The 12646-nt window shown below is 57.4% G+C and overlaps 1 protein-coding gene across 2 annotated transcripts; it reads right to left on the bottom strand.

Annotated features, from left to right (window-relative positions):
- Window positions 1-7609: 7609 nt before the first annotated feature.
- On the bottom strand, window positions 7610-12535 carry VPS28 (VPS28 subunit of ESCRT-I). Of its 2 annotated transcripts, none has more exons than XM_010375215.2 (10): window positions 12454-12535; window positions 10908-10978; window positions 10276-10304; window positions 10122-10159; window positions 9783-9872; window positions 9049-9154; window positions 8819-8920; window positions 8247-8300; window positions 8075-8166; window positions 7610-7915 (listed from the first exon to the last, which is right to left on the bottom strand). In XM_010375215.2, the coding sequence occupies exons 2-10, from the start codon at window positions 10942-10944 to the stop codon at window positions 7798-7800; spliced, it is 666 nt and encodes a 221-aa protein (XP_010373517.1). In that variant the 5' UTR covers window positions 10945-10978; window positions 12454-12535; the 3' UTR covers window positions 7610-7797. The 2 variants fall into 2 exon arrangements, with proteins under 2 accessions (XP_010373517.1, XP_010373518.1); XM_010375216.2 differs by lacking the exon at window positions 12454-12535 and adding an exon at window positions 11083-11142.
- Between the last annotated feature and the right edge of the window lie 111 nt (window positions 12536-12646).

The raw sequence follows: 12646 nt of genomic DNA on the forward strand, positions 1-12646 counted from the left end.
TCCTTCTGGGGGCCCTTAAGGGAGCCCGCTGGGGGTGCAGATGATTTCTGGGCCCCGAGACCATGATGGGGGCAGCTCTACACACAGCCCGAAGATGTTGCGGTCCCAGACTGGCCCTTTCCCTCCCACACCACCCCAGGACCTATTATGGCTGGAGGCCACCCATTCTAAACCAGGCTCAAGGGCCTATTTTAGCTTCAGGGCAAAGGTCTTGGGCTGGGCCTGACTCTGTGGCCTTCCTGAGCTGCCTCCCCAGTAGGCCTCAGTGCTGGGCTACAGGCCTCCTCCATTCCCTCCATTCATGTGACCCCATCCCTCCCTGCATAAACTCTCTTCCACAGCCCAGGAGCAGCCGCTGAGGGTTTCAGCTGCCCGTGCCCCAGCCTGAGGCCGGCTTCCCCAGAGCAGAGGGGTTGCACTCTCCTGCCCCTCAGGCCCACTCTGTCATCCAACAAGCTCATTGCAATTGGCCCATCTTAAAAACAACACTGGTCGGGCACCTTGGCTCATGCCTGTAATCCCAGCACTTTGGGAGGCTGAGGCGGGCAGATCACGAGGTCAGGAGATGAAGACCATCCCAGCTAACACAGTGAAACCCCATCTCTACTAAAAATACGAAAACATTAGCTGGGTGTGCTGGTGGGTGCCTGTAGTTCCAGCTCCTCGGGAGGCTGAGGCAGGAGAATGGCGTGAACCTGGGAGGCGGAGCTTGCAGTGAGCTGAGATCCGGCCACTGCCCTCAAGCCTGGGCGACAGAGCGAGACTCCGTCTCAAAAAAAAAAAAAAAAAAAAGGCACCCTGAGTGGTGTTGGGTGCCTGTAGTCCCAGTGACTCTGGAGGCTGAGGCAGAATTGCTTGAGTCCAGGAGGTGGAGGCTGCAGTGAACCATGATCGCATCATGCACTCATGCACTCCAGCCTGGGCAACTGGGCAAGACCCTGACTCTAAAGAGGAAAAAACAAAAAAAAAAACATAAGCCCATGTTCACTAACAGCATTGTTCAAAAGGTGGAAGCAACTCAAATATCCAAACACGCGTGAGTGAACACACTGTGGCTCATCCACAGTGGAACATGATCCAGCCTGAAAAAGGAAGGAAACCGGCCTGCGCTGTGACTTGGATGCACCTTGAGGACGCTGTGATGAGCAAAAGCAGCCAGACACAAAAGGGCAAGGAAGGTGTGATCTAACTCATGTGAGGACCCCAGTCAGTCAAATTCATGGAGACAGAAATGTGGGCGGCAAGCCACCCAGGTGCGAGGCAGAGACCGAGGGCACGAGCTGTTCCAGTCTAATAAAATAGATAAAATAACAAGAGTTATACTAGATATAGATTATAGATATGACTATACATGAATGTCATTAATCATTAGTTTGTAGCAATTACTCTTTATTCCAATATTATAATACTCCTCGCTCTACAATCATGACCTAGGAAAAACCAGGCCATAAAGAGATAGGAGCTGAGGGGACACAGTGAGAAGTGACCAGAAGACCAGAGTGTGAGCCTTCTGTGATGCCCAGGCAGGGCCACCGGAGGGCTCCTTGGTCTAGCGGTAGCACCAGTGTCTGGGAAGAGGCCTGTTGCCAAGTGGACCGTGGTCTAGCGGTAGCGTCAGTGTCCAGGAAAAACACCCTCTACTTAGCAGACTGGGAAAGGGAGTCTCCCTTTCCCTGGGGGAGTTCAGAGAAGACTGCTCCTCCACCTCTTGTGGAGGGCTTGACATCAGTCAGACCCGCCCACAGTTCTCCGGAGGCCCAACCGTCTCCCTGAGATGCTGTGCTTCAGTGGTCACGCTCCTGGTCCGCCTTCATGTTCCATCCTGTACACCTGGCTCTACCTTTTAGATAATAGCAAAGGCCGGGCGCGGTGGCTCAAGCCTGTAATCCCAGCACTTTGGGAGGCCGAGACGGGCAGATCACGAGGTCAGGAGACCGAGACCATCCTGGCTAATACGGTGAAACCTCGTCTCTACTAAAAATACAAAAATTAGCCGGGTGAGGTGGCGGGCGCCTGTAGTCCCAGCTACTCGGGAGGCTGAGGCAGGAGAATGGCATAAACCCGGGAGGCAGAGCTTGCAGTGAGCTGAGATCCGGCCACTGCACTCCAGCCCGGGCGACAGAGCGAGACTCCACCTCAAAAAAAAAAAAAAAGAAAAAAAAAAGATAATAGTAGCAAAGTTGGTGAAAGTACTAAAAGTCTCTGATATGCAGAAATAATGGCGTAAGCTGTCTCTCTCTCTCTCTTTCTCTCTGCCTCGGCTGCCAGGCAGGGACAGGCCCCCTGTCCGGTGGATACGTGACCCACGTGACCTTACCTATCATTGGAGATGACTCACACTCCTTACTCTGCCCCTTTGTCTTGTATCCAATAAATATCAGTGCAGCCTGGCATTCGGGGCCACTACTGGTCTCCACGTCTTGGTGGTAGTGGTCCCCTGGGCCCAGCTTGCTTTTTCTTTTATCTCTTTGTCTTGTATCTTTATTTCTACAATCTCTCGTCCCCACATGGGGAGAAAAACCCACCGACCCTGTGGGCTGGACCCTACAGAGAAAGTAGAAGGGTTTTGGGAGGCTGAGGCGGGCAGATCACCTGAGCGCAGGACTTCGAGACCAGCCTAGCCAACACGGCGAAACCCCATCTCTACTAAAAAGTACAAAAATTAGCCAGGCGTGGTGGCGGGCGCCTGTAGTCCCAGCTGCTCAGGAGGCTGAGGCATGAGAACTGCTTGAACCCCGAGGAAGAGGGTGCAGAGAGCCGAGATCACGCCATTGCACTCTAGCCTGGGCGAAAAAGTGAGACTCCAACTCAAAAATAATAATAATAAATTTTAAAAATTAATAAAAAAATACAGGCCGGGCACAGTGGCTCATGTCTGTAATCCCAGTACTTTGGGAGGCCAAGGCGGGCAGGTCACCTGAGGCTGGGAGTTTAAGACCACCCTGGCCAACATGGTGAAACCCCGTCTCTACTAAAAAATACAAAACTTAGCTGAGCACGGTGGCAGGTGTCTGTAATCCCAGCTATTCAGGAAGCTAAGGGAGAAGAATTGCTTGAACCCAGAAGGCAGAGGTTGCAGTGAGCCGAGATCGCACCATTGCACTCCAGCCTGGGCGACAGTGCAAGACTCCATCTCAAAAAAAAGAAAAAAAGAAAGAAAGAAAGAAAAAATAGGCCGGGCGCGGTGGCTCAAGCCTGTAATCCCAGCACTTTGGGAGGCCGAGACGGGCAGATCACGAGGTCAGGAGATCCAGACCATCCTGGCTAACACGGTGAAACCCCGTCTCTACTAAAAAGACAAAAAACTAGCCGGGCGAGGTGGCGGCGCCTGTAGTCCCAGCTACTCGGGAGGCTGAGGCAGGAGAATGGCGTGAACCCGGGAGGCGGAGCTTGCAGTGAGCTGAGATCTGGCCACTGCACTCCAGTCTGGGTGACAGAGCGAGACTCCGTCTCAAAAAAAAAAAAAAAAAAAAAAAAGAAAGAAAGAAAAAATAATTTAAAAATAAATAAAATAAATACAGGCTGGTCGCAGTGGCTCACACCTGTAATCCCAGTACTTTGCGAGACCAAGGCAGGTGGATCACCTGAGGTTGGGAATTCAAGACCAGCCTGACCAACATGGATAAACCCCATCCTTACTAAAAATGCAAAATTAGCCGGGTGTGGTGGCACGCCCGTCTAGTCCCAGCTACTCAGGAGGCAGAGGCAGGAGAATCACTTAAATCCGGGAGGTGGAGGCTGCAGTGAGCTGAGATCACACCACTGCACTCCAGCCTGGGCGACAGAGCCAAATTCTTTCTCAAAAAAAAATAAAGAAAGGAAAGGAAAGAGGCCGGGCGCAGTGGCTCAAGCCTATAATCCCAGCACTTTGGGAGGCGGGCAGATCACGAGGTCAGGAGATGGAGACCATCCTAGTTAACACGGTGAAACCCTGTCTCTACTAAAAAATACAAAAAAAAAACTACCTGGGCGAGGTGGTGGGCGCCTGTAGTCCCAGCTACTCGGGAGGCTGAGGCAGGAGAATGGCGTAAACCCGGGAGGCGGAGCTTGCAGCGAGCCAAGATCCAGCCACTGCACTCCAGCCTGGGCGACAGAGCGAGACTCTGTCTCAAAAAAGAAAAGAAAAATAATAAAAGAAAAAGAAGGGTGACTGCCAGGGCTGGGGAGGGGAGAATGCGCGTGAGTGTTTTATGGGGATGGAGCTTTACTTTGTTTGGATAGGAAAGTTCTGGAGGTGGACGGTGGTGAGGTTGCACAATAATGTAAATACACTTAATGCCCCTGAACTGTGCACTTAAAATCAGTTAAAATGGCAAAGTTTGTTGGCCAGGTGCAGTGGTTCACGCCTGTAATCCCAGCACTTTGGGAGGCCGAGGCTGGCAACTCACCTGAGGTCAGGAGTTCGAGACCAGCATGGCTAACATGGTGGAACCCTGTCTCTACTAAAAAATACAAAAATTAGCTGGACGTGGTGTCTCGTGCCTGTAGTCCCAGCTACTCGGGAGGCTGAGGCAAGAGAATTGCTTGAACCCGAGAGGTGGAGGTTGCCGTAAGCTGAGATCGCACCATTGCACTCTAGCCTGGGCGACAGAGCGAGACTCCGTCTCAAATAAAAAAATTAAAATTAGGCCGGGCGCGGTGGCTCAAGCCTGTAATCCCAGCACTTTGGGAGGCCGAGACGGGCGGATCACGAGGTCAGGAGATCGAGACCATCCTGGCTAACACGGTGAAACCCCGTCTCTACTAAAAAATACAAAAAAACTAGCCGGGCGAGGTGGCGGGCGTCTGTAGTCCCAGCTACTCGGGAGGCTGAGGCAGGAGAATGGCGTAAACCTGCGAGGCGGAGCTTGCAGTGAGCTGAGATCCGGCCACTGCACTCCAGCCCAGGCGACAGAGCGAGACTCCGTCTCAAAAAAAAAAAAAAAAAAAAAAATTAAAATTAAAATTAAAAAAACAAAACAAAACAGGCTGGGTGCGGTGCCTCACACCTGTAATCCCAGTAGTTTGGGAGGCTGAGGCGGGTGGATCACCTGAGGTCAGGAGTTAGAGACCAGCCTGACCAACATGGAGAAACCCCGTTTTTACTAAAAGTCCACAATTAGCTGGGCATGGTGGAGGTTGCAGTGAGCCGAGATCACGCCACTGCTAGAGTGCAATGGTGCGATCTCGGCTCACTGCAACTTCCACCTCCCAGGTTCAAGAGATTCTCCTGCCTGTAATCCCAGCACTTTGGGAGGCCGAGGTGGGTGGATCACAAGGTCAGGAGATCGTGACCATCCTGGCTAACACAGTGAAACCCCGTCTCTACCAAAAATCCAAAAACTTAACGGGGCGAGGTGGCGGGCGCCTGTAGTCCCAGCTACTCGGGAGGCTGAGGCAGGAGAATCGCTTGAACCTGGGAGATGGAGGCTGCAGTGAGCCGAGATTGCGCAACTGTACTCCATCCTGGACGACAGAGTCAAACTGCCTCAAAAAAAAAAAAAAAAAAAAAAAAAGAACGAAAAGAAAAGCAAGAAGGGTGACTGCCAGGGCTGGGGAGGGGAGAATGCGCGTGGGTGCTTTACAGGGATGGAGCTTCACTTTGTTTGGATGGAAAAGTTCTGGAGGTGGACGATGAGGTTGCACAATAATGTAAATACACTTAATGCCACTGACCTGTGTACTTAAAATCAGATAAAAAGGCAAAGTTTGTTGTATTTTATCATAGTAAAAAAAAAATAAAATAGGCCAGGCACGGTGGCTCATGCCTATAATCCCAGCACTTTGGGAGGCCGAGGCGGGCAGAACAGCTGAGGTCAGGAGTTGGAGACCAGCCTGGCCAACACGGTGAAACCCCATCTCTACTAAAAATACAAAAACTAGCCAGGCATAGTGGCTCGTGCCTGTAGTACTCGGGAGGCTGAGACAAGAGAATTTCTTTAACCTGGGAGGTGGAGGTTGCAGTGAGCTGAGATCATGCCATTGCACTCTAGCCTGGGTGACAGAGTAAGATTCTGTCTCAAAAAAAGTAAAAATAAAGAAAACTAAAAAGTAAAATAAAAAAAATTGCAGGCCAGGTGTGGTGGCTTGTGCCTGTAATCCTAGTACTTTGGGAGGCTGAGGCAGGCGATCACCTGAGGCCAGGAGTTGGAGACCAGTCTGACCAACATGGAGAAACTGTCTTTACCGAAAGTACACAAATAGCTGGGCGTGGTGGCACACCCCTGTAATCCCAGCTACTCAGGAGGCTGAGGCAGGAGAATTGCTTGAACCCGGGAGGTGGAGATCGCAGTGAGCCGAGATGGTGCCACTACACTCCAGCCTGGGCAACAGAAAGTGACTCCTCAAAAAAAAAAGATCAAAATGACCCAGGCCATCTGCTCGGCTTGACACACACGTTTCTGGGTGCTGGTCCTCCCTCGAAGCACCCTGCACCCACGTGTGCCTGTCAAGGACACTGAGGTCTCCATGGCCCGACTCAACAGTACCCTTCCTCAGCTCCCTCCGGGTGCCCTGGACCCTGCTGTCCTGGGGGCTCTTCTCTGGCTCCTTGGTCAGTCTCTTCCCACTTCCCAGAGCAGTGCCCCTGGCCAGTCCTCCGGCTTCTTGGTGGGATTCAGCCTCCCTCTCCAGCCACTGAAGTTGTCATCCTGCTTGATGGCCCCCCTTGGCCGACTGAGAGGCAGCCCCCACACAGCCATGCAGAGCCCACCTGCCTCCTCCATGCCCTCCTGCTCGACGTCCCAAGCCCCCGCGGAATACCATGCGACTTGATTTTCACCATCTTCCTTTCTCTACACACCTCATTCCATCGGCTCTAAATGCCACAGATAGTAAGAGGTGCTGTGTTCTCAGCCGCTGAGAAAGAAAAATGCTATAGTGACACCCTGGCACATCCCTTGTCCTGACAACAGAGTTGCTAAGATGTGAAGCGTGGCTCTTGGAACCCAGAAGTGTCGTGTGTGGTCTGCTGCTTTCCCTGGGGGCAGCAGCTGGTGTACAGCACATGCTTTGAACGGACGGTGTCTACCACCCACTGCCTCCCCACCAGGCCCGGCCTTGACTCTTGGGCTCTGCTGAGGCGCTTGGGGAGAGGCCCTGGTGGTGGGCTTGACAAACTCCCACCCGATGAGTCACTGGCTGGAGCTGCAGTAAGTCAGGGTTCCTGGGCCAGGGTGTAGTCACCAGAGTGGAGAGGTGGGTGTGGAGCAGCTGACAGCATGAAGCACACCGCCTCTGAGACCAGCCTGGCCGGGTGCGCTGGGACCTGACTGCACTCAGAAGACCTGGTGCTGCCCTGGGCTTCGGTGAGGAGTGGGGAGGGGTGGCAGGCAGCCTCAGCCTCCCCTGTGGCCAGAGTTGAGCCATGCCTGGCCAGGTGGTGGACCTGTTTCCCAGGCCTTGGGGCTGTGGAAGCAGCCCTGCCTCCCACTGCATGCCCAGGCAGAGCCCACCAGGGAAGCAGCTGTCAGCGAGTGACACAGGCCATGAGAGACACAGTGGCAGGGACAGAGCCAGGGCCAGGCCACCACACGGGTCGGGGGAGGGCAGGTGAGAGGGGATGTATGCTCAGAGTCCCAGGAGGGTGGAGAGACCACACAGGGCAGGCCTGGGGGAGCCACCTAGGCAGGAAGGTCGGAGAGTATCTTTATTGTGGGGAGGGGCCCGGCCCCCAAAGTCCTGACACCAAAGACAGACACAAGATGGGCAGCTGCAGACAGTGAGTTGTGTGGATGACCAGGGCCTGTGTGGCGGATAGGGCAACAGGAGTCATCGCCTCAGACTCTGCCCTTCCGTGCAGGGGCTGGCGCCACAGGCTCAGGCATGCAGGAAGCGGTTGAAGGCGTTGTAGGCTGACTCTAGGTCGAACAGCATCTGACGCACCTGTGAGTCGTCCAGCTCGTCCGATGCCGACATGCCGCTCAGGGTCTGCAGCCTGGGAGTGCAGCACAGGGCATGTGGGGTGGGCAGGGCCTCGGGCACCACGGCGCTCCGCCTGGCGGGGAGGGCCTCAGGGGCACCGCGGGGGCTCCGCGTGGCGGGGAGGGCCTCAGGGGCACCGCGGGGGCTCCGCCTGGCGGGGAGGGACACCCACCACTGGCTGACCGTCTGGCGACCCTCGAAGTCGGGCGGGAGGTGGCTCATTCGGTGCATGGTCTCCATCAGCTCTCGCAGGTCGGGCTGGATCTGGGACACACAGCGGCTGGGACCCCAACACCGGCTCCATCCCCTCCTGCCTAGGCCCCCTGCCAGCCCAATGCCCGCACCTCATCCATGGCGCGAATCTCCAGGCGCAGCTTGTCCATGACCGTGATGAAGAGCTGGGGGCAGGTGTGCACGTAAGGCTTGCGTGTTCAGGGGTGGGGGTGGCCCCGCAGCTCACAGGCCCCAACCCCTTCCCAGCCACAGCTGTCACTAGGCCTCCTCACTGCACTCTGCTCCCAAACCCTGCGGGCCTCCTGAGTGAACGAGGTCCTGGCTGCCCAGGCAGCTGCATGGGAACTGGAGGGTGGGCCCACATACTTTCTCCCGAGGCCAGGACCCCACCAGAACGCACTGTGCTCATCCCCTCAAAAGGAGTCCAGGTGGCCTGGGGGGCCTCCCCATAGGCTGCCAATCCCTCATCCCTAGTTAAAAGGATCCCCTTCCACCCAACAAGTCAGAGTGCTGCCCAGCTCTGGAGGTCCAGGACCCTACCCTTATGCCCAGCTGCAGCGGGCAGCCTCGGCCCTCCTAACCCTGTGAACCCTGGGGGCCGGGGCACACCGAGACCACGTCAGCAATGCAGCGGGCGGCCTCGGCCCTCCTAACCCTGTGAGCCCTGGGGGCTGGGGCGCACCGAGACCACGTCGGCAATGCAGCGGTTGAGGTTGCCCTTGTCGTCCTTGATGGTGATGGGCCGGTCCTCCTTGATCCGCTCCATGGCCAGTGGGCAATCCAGCTGTGGGGAGCTGACATGGGTGCTGGGGCTCTCAGGACAGCAAGCCTCAGGTGGCCAGAGCCCTCCGGCACCCCATACCCACGCCCGACGGTCCCCGTCCCATGGGGGTGGAAGGACCAGGCACTCACGCGGAACTTGCGGCAGAACTCATCAATAGTGTTGATTTCTGAGCCCTGAACCTGCCTGAAGGCAGCTTTGTACTGGACCAGGAGCCGGGAGCAGGCTGCCGTGTACCTAGGGAGAGGTCAGCTGCGGCCCAAGCATGGGACCAGCGTTGCCCAGCTCATCCTGCCCCCTCAGCTGGTCCAGAGGCAGAGCAGCTCCCAGAGAGGGCAGGGCAACAGGCAAAAGCAGGCCGAGCAAGGAGGAGGGACTGCCAGCAGCTTTGCGGGGCGAGGCCCTGAGCACATAGTGGGGCTTGTAGCTCAGCTCCAGGTGGAAGCCCCAGCTCCCCACCCTGGCCCACCCCGAGCGACAGCAACCAGCCCTCTGTTACGATGGCCCAGTCCACAGCTCATGGCCCTGTGTGGCGGCCTGTGAGGATCTTGTCACTTCATCGAACAAAGCCCCCCAAAACATCCTGGGACATCCCCAAGCCTCCCGACCGTCTTTTAAGGTTGTCTGTGCTGAGGGATAAGGGTGGGGGAGTGGGCCGGATGACACTCCAGGGGCTGCCCCTCTGCCCGCCTCCTTCCCCACCCCCCAAGACTTCCCTGGCTGAGATCCAGGGGCACCCTCCTCACACTGGGTGGGCCCCACATGGGTGGGCACCTCACAGCCTGACAGACGCCTGTTCTTGCTGTCTACGGAGCACCCAGGCCCGGCAGGGCAGGGGTAGGCCTCCAAGGACATGGGCTCTTACTCGCTGGGGGAGACGCAGTCCTTGATGTAGGCTTTCTCCAGGGCTTGCATTGTTTTCACCACCGCGAACAGCTCTGCCATGTTGTCATACCTGAGGACACACCTGTCTATCGGGCCCTGGGGTGCCAAGCCCAGAGCCCAGAGCACTATCCCCTGCCCGGAGGTGCCACTGTGGGAGCTCTGCCCACCTCTCGCTCCATCCTGGAGTGCCTCAGGAATGGTTCCCCAGCCTGACCCTGTATCCTCCCACCTCTCAGTGTGGGGTGGGTCTGGGGGAGGCTGCCCCAGGGCAGCCAGATGCACACAGGTGTGTTGGGGCAGCCTGGGCGCCTAGACTTACTTCTCCCGCTCCCGGGCGTTCTTGTACAACTTCACTTCCTGCCAGAGAGAGCAGGCTCTGTGGGCTGGTGCCAGCAGGGACTGCAGGGCCCTGGCAAGGCCACACAGGTGTTTGCTGTTGGCCAATGCTGGCCGGGTATGCACCCACCACTCACCTCATACAGCTCTGGCTTGTTCCCAGGGGCTGCAAGAGAAGGCAGAGAGCTGGCAGGCTGGCCCCAAAGGGAACCCAAGGGCAGGCTCCAGTCCCAGCCTCTATTTCAGTTCCTCTCTGAGGCCTCCCAGGCTGGGTCCCAAAGAACCCGGAGGGAGCTGGAGCACAGGGGTTCCAACCTCACCCCTATCAGTGCGTGGGGGCACCTGAGGATAACGCCTCTAAGAAGCCGGGGGCGGCATGACAGGCCCAGCTCCCCAGCTCCACTGAAGCTCCCTGGCCGAGTCACCTGCAGAAGTGGCCACGTCCTGCTCGTGACTCATCATGCAGTGCCAACAAGGCTCATCACACACGGCCTCTCCCCTCGGCTTGGTGACACAGGGTGCCCAGGACCCCCACGGTTCTGGCCACACTGAAGCTCATCATGTCTGCCCAGCAGGACCAAGCCAGTTCTGCCTGGAGGTTTCTGGGCCCTCAGTGCTCCTGTGATAAACTGCATCAGCCCCTGGCCACTCCCAAGGCTGTATGAGAGCAGGGTCAGATGCCTCCCCACCCCTGACCCCCAATACCCAATACTGCCCGTCAGCCCCTGCAGCAGGGGCTGAAAGCCTGTGCCCTTCCAGCCACACTTACCTCCTATGCCCGGAGTGGCTGGGATCCCATGAAACATCCTCTAGGCTCTGTGGGGGCCACAGCACTGAGACCTGGGGAGCAGAGCCAGGGCTGACTCAAAGATGGCCCCTAAGCCAGGCGTGGTGGCTCACACCTGTAATCCCAGCACTTTGGGAGGCCAAGGCAAGCGGATTACCTGAGGTCAGGAGTTCGAGACCAGCCTGGCCAACATAGTGAAACCCCATCTGTACTAAAAATACAAAATTAGCCGGGCGTGGTGTCACACGCCTGTAATCCCAGCTACTCAGGAGGCTGAGGCAGGAGAATCGCTTGAACCCAGGAGGTGAAGGTTTCAATGAGCCAAGACTGAGCCACTGCACTCCAGCCTGGGAGACAGGGCAAGACCCTGTCTCAAAACAAACAAACAAACAAAAAACAAAAAAGCCCCTAAGCGCCCGGTCCTGGAGACCCAGGGCGCCATGAAGAGCTCTCCCGAGCTCAATAGTGGTGAACACACAGGGTGCTACGGGGGCTGCCAGGAAAAACTGAGGTACTGTGGAAACTAAGGACAGCGGGGTGAGGGCTGCCTTGGGGTGCGGTCCAAGCTGGAGGTTGAGGGAGGTGATGAGGGAGGCAGGCAGCTATTTGATGGCCCGGGAAGAGAGTTCGGGGCACAGGAACGACACACGCAACAGCTCGCCTTTAAGTAGGTATGAACTTGGAGGAACAAACAAGCTGAGGGTGGAGCTTCATCGAGCGAGGGGGTCCTAGGGCATGAAGATGGAGAGGTGCCTCTAGATGGGCAGCGAGCTGGGGAGAAAGAATGGAAGCGGAGCCGTGGGAGGGTCCTGCCTAGTGCGGAAGCTGGGCCAGCTCCAGACGTTCTCTCTTCGTAAGTGGAACCGTCAGATCCGCCGAGGGATTTGAGGTAGGATTAAAATAAAGGAGTTACGAACGACAGCCCTGTTTTTGGCCCAGTGGGCGGGACAATAAGGTCAACTCGGACGGAGAAGGGAGAAGGGAGGGGAGCGGGCCTGGCGGGCAGGCGCAGGCAGCTCTCGGCGGAGAGGCCCGGGAGGGCAGCGCTGAGCCGGCTAACTGCGGGAGTGGACAGTGCTACCAGGGATGGGAGAAGAGCACAAGGGAGGGAAGGCGGCCCGCGCCGAAGGGCCGGGAAAGAGCAGCGCCGCTCATGTGGGAAGGGAACGTCTGGGTCAAGCTCTCCGAGGGTCGAGGCCATTGCGAGCCGCGCGGTGGGGACCGAGGCTGCTCGGCAGCCGTCACGGAACCGCCAGGTAGGAGAGGGCCGAGGAGCCAACCGCCCCAACCACGCAGGGACTTCTGCCCAACAGCGAAAGCGGACGTTCTGCGGCCACAAGCGAATGTGCAAAGCAACCTCGCAGAGTGGACAATGAGCAAGAAAAGCCAGTTTCTAAAACACGCCAATAACATGACTTTTGCGGCGCTCAGCCGAGGCTGTGCCGGGGCCCAAGCGCGCCCCGAGGGTGCCAGGCCCGGGATCGCCTCTCCCCACTCGGCCCCTTCCCCACCCACTGGCCCCGGGTACCTGGACGGCTCGCGGTCCGAGAGATGGCGCCGGGGGCGGGGCTCGATCAGCGACTCGGCGCTCACCCCTCACGTCTGCGCCTGCGCGCGTCGGGGGGGCGACCCTCCCCATCAGCAGCTCGGCGCTCAGCCCTCACGCCTGCGCCCGCACGGGCTTCCGGCCATGCCCCCCAGCGGCGCAGCGGCCGGGACGG

Source organism: Rhinopithecus roxellana, chromosome 17, assembly GCF_007565055.1.
Source record: "Rhinopithecus roxellana isolate Shanxi Qingling chromosome 17, ASM756505v1, whole genome shotgun sequence".
NCBI classification, from domain to species: Eukaryota; Metazoa; Chordata; class Mammalia; order Primates; family Cercopithecidae; genus Rhinopithecus; species Rhinopithecus roxellana.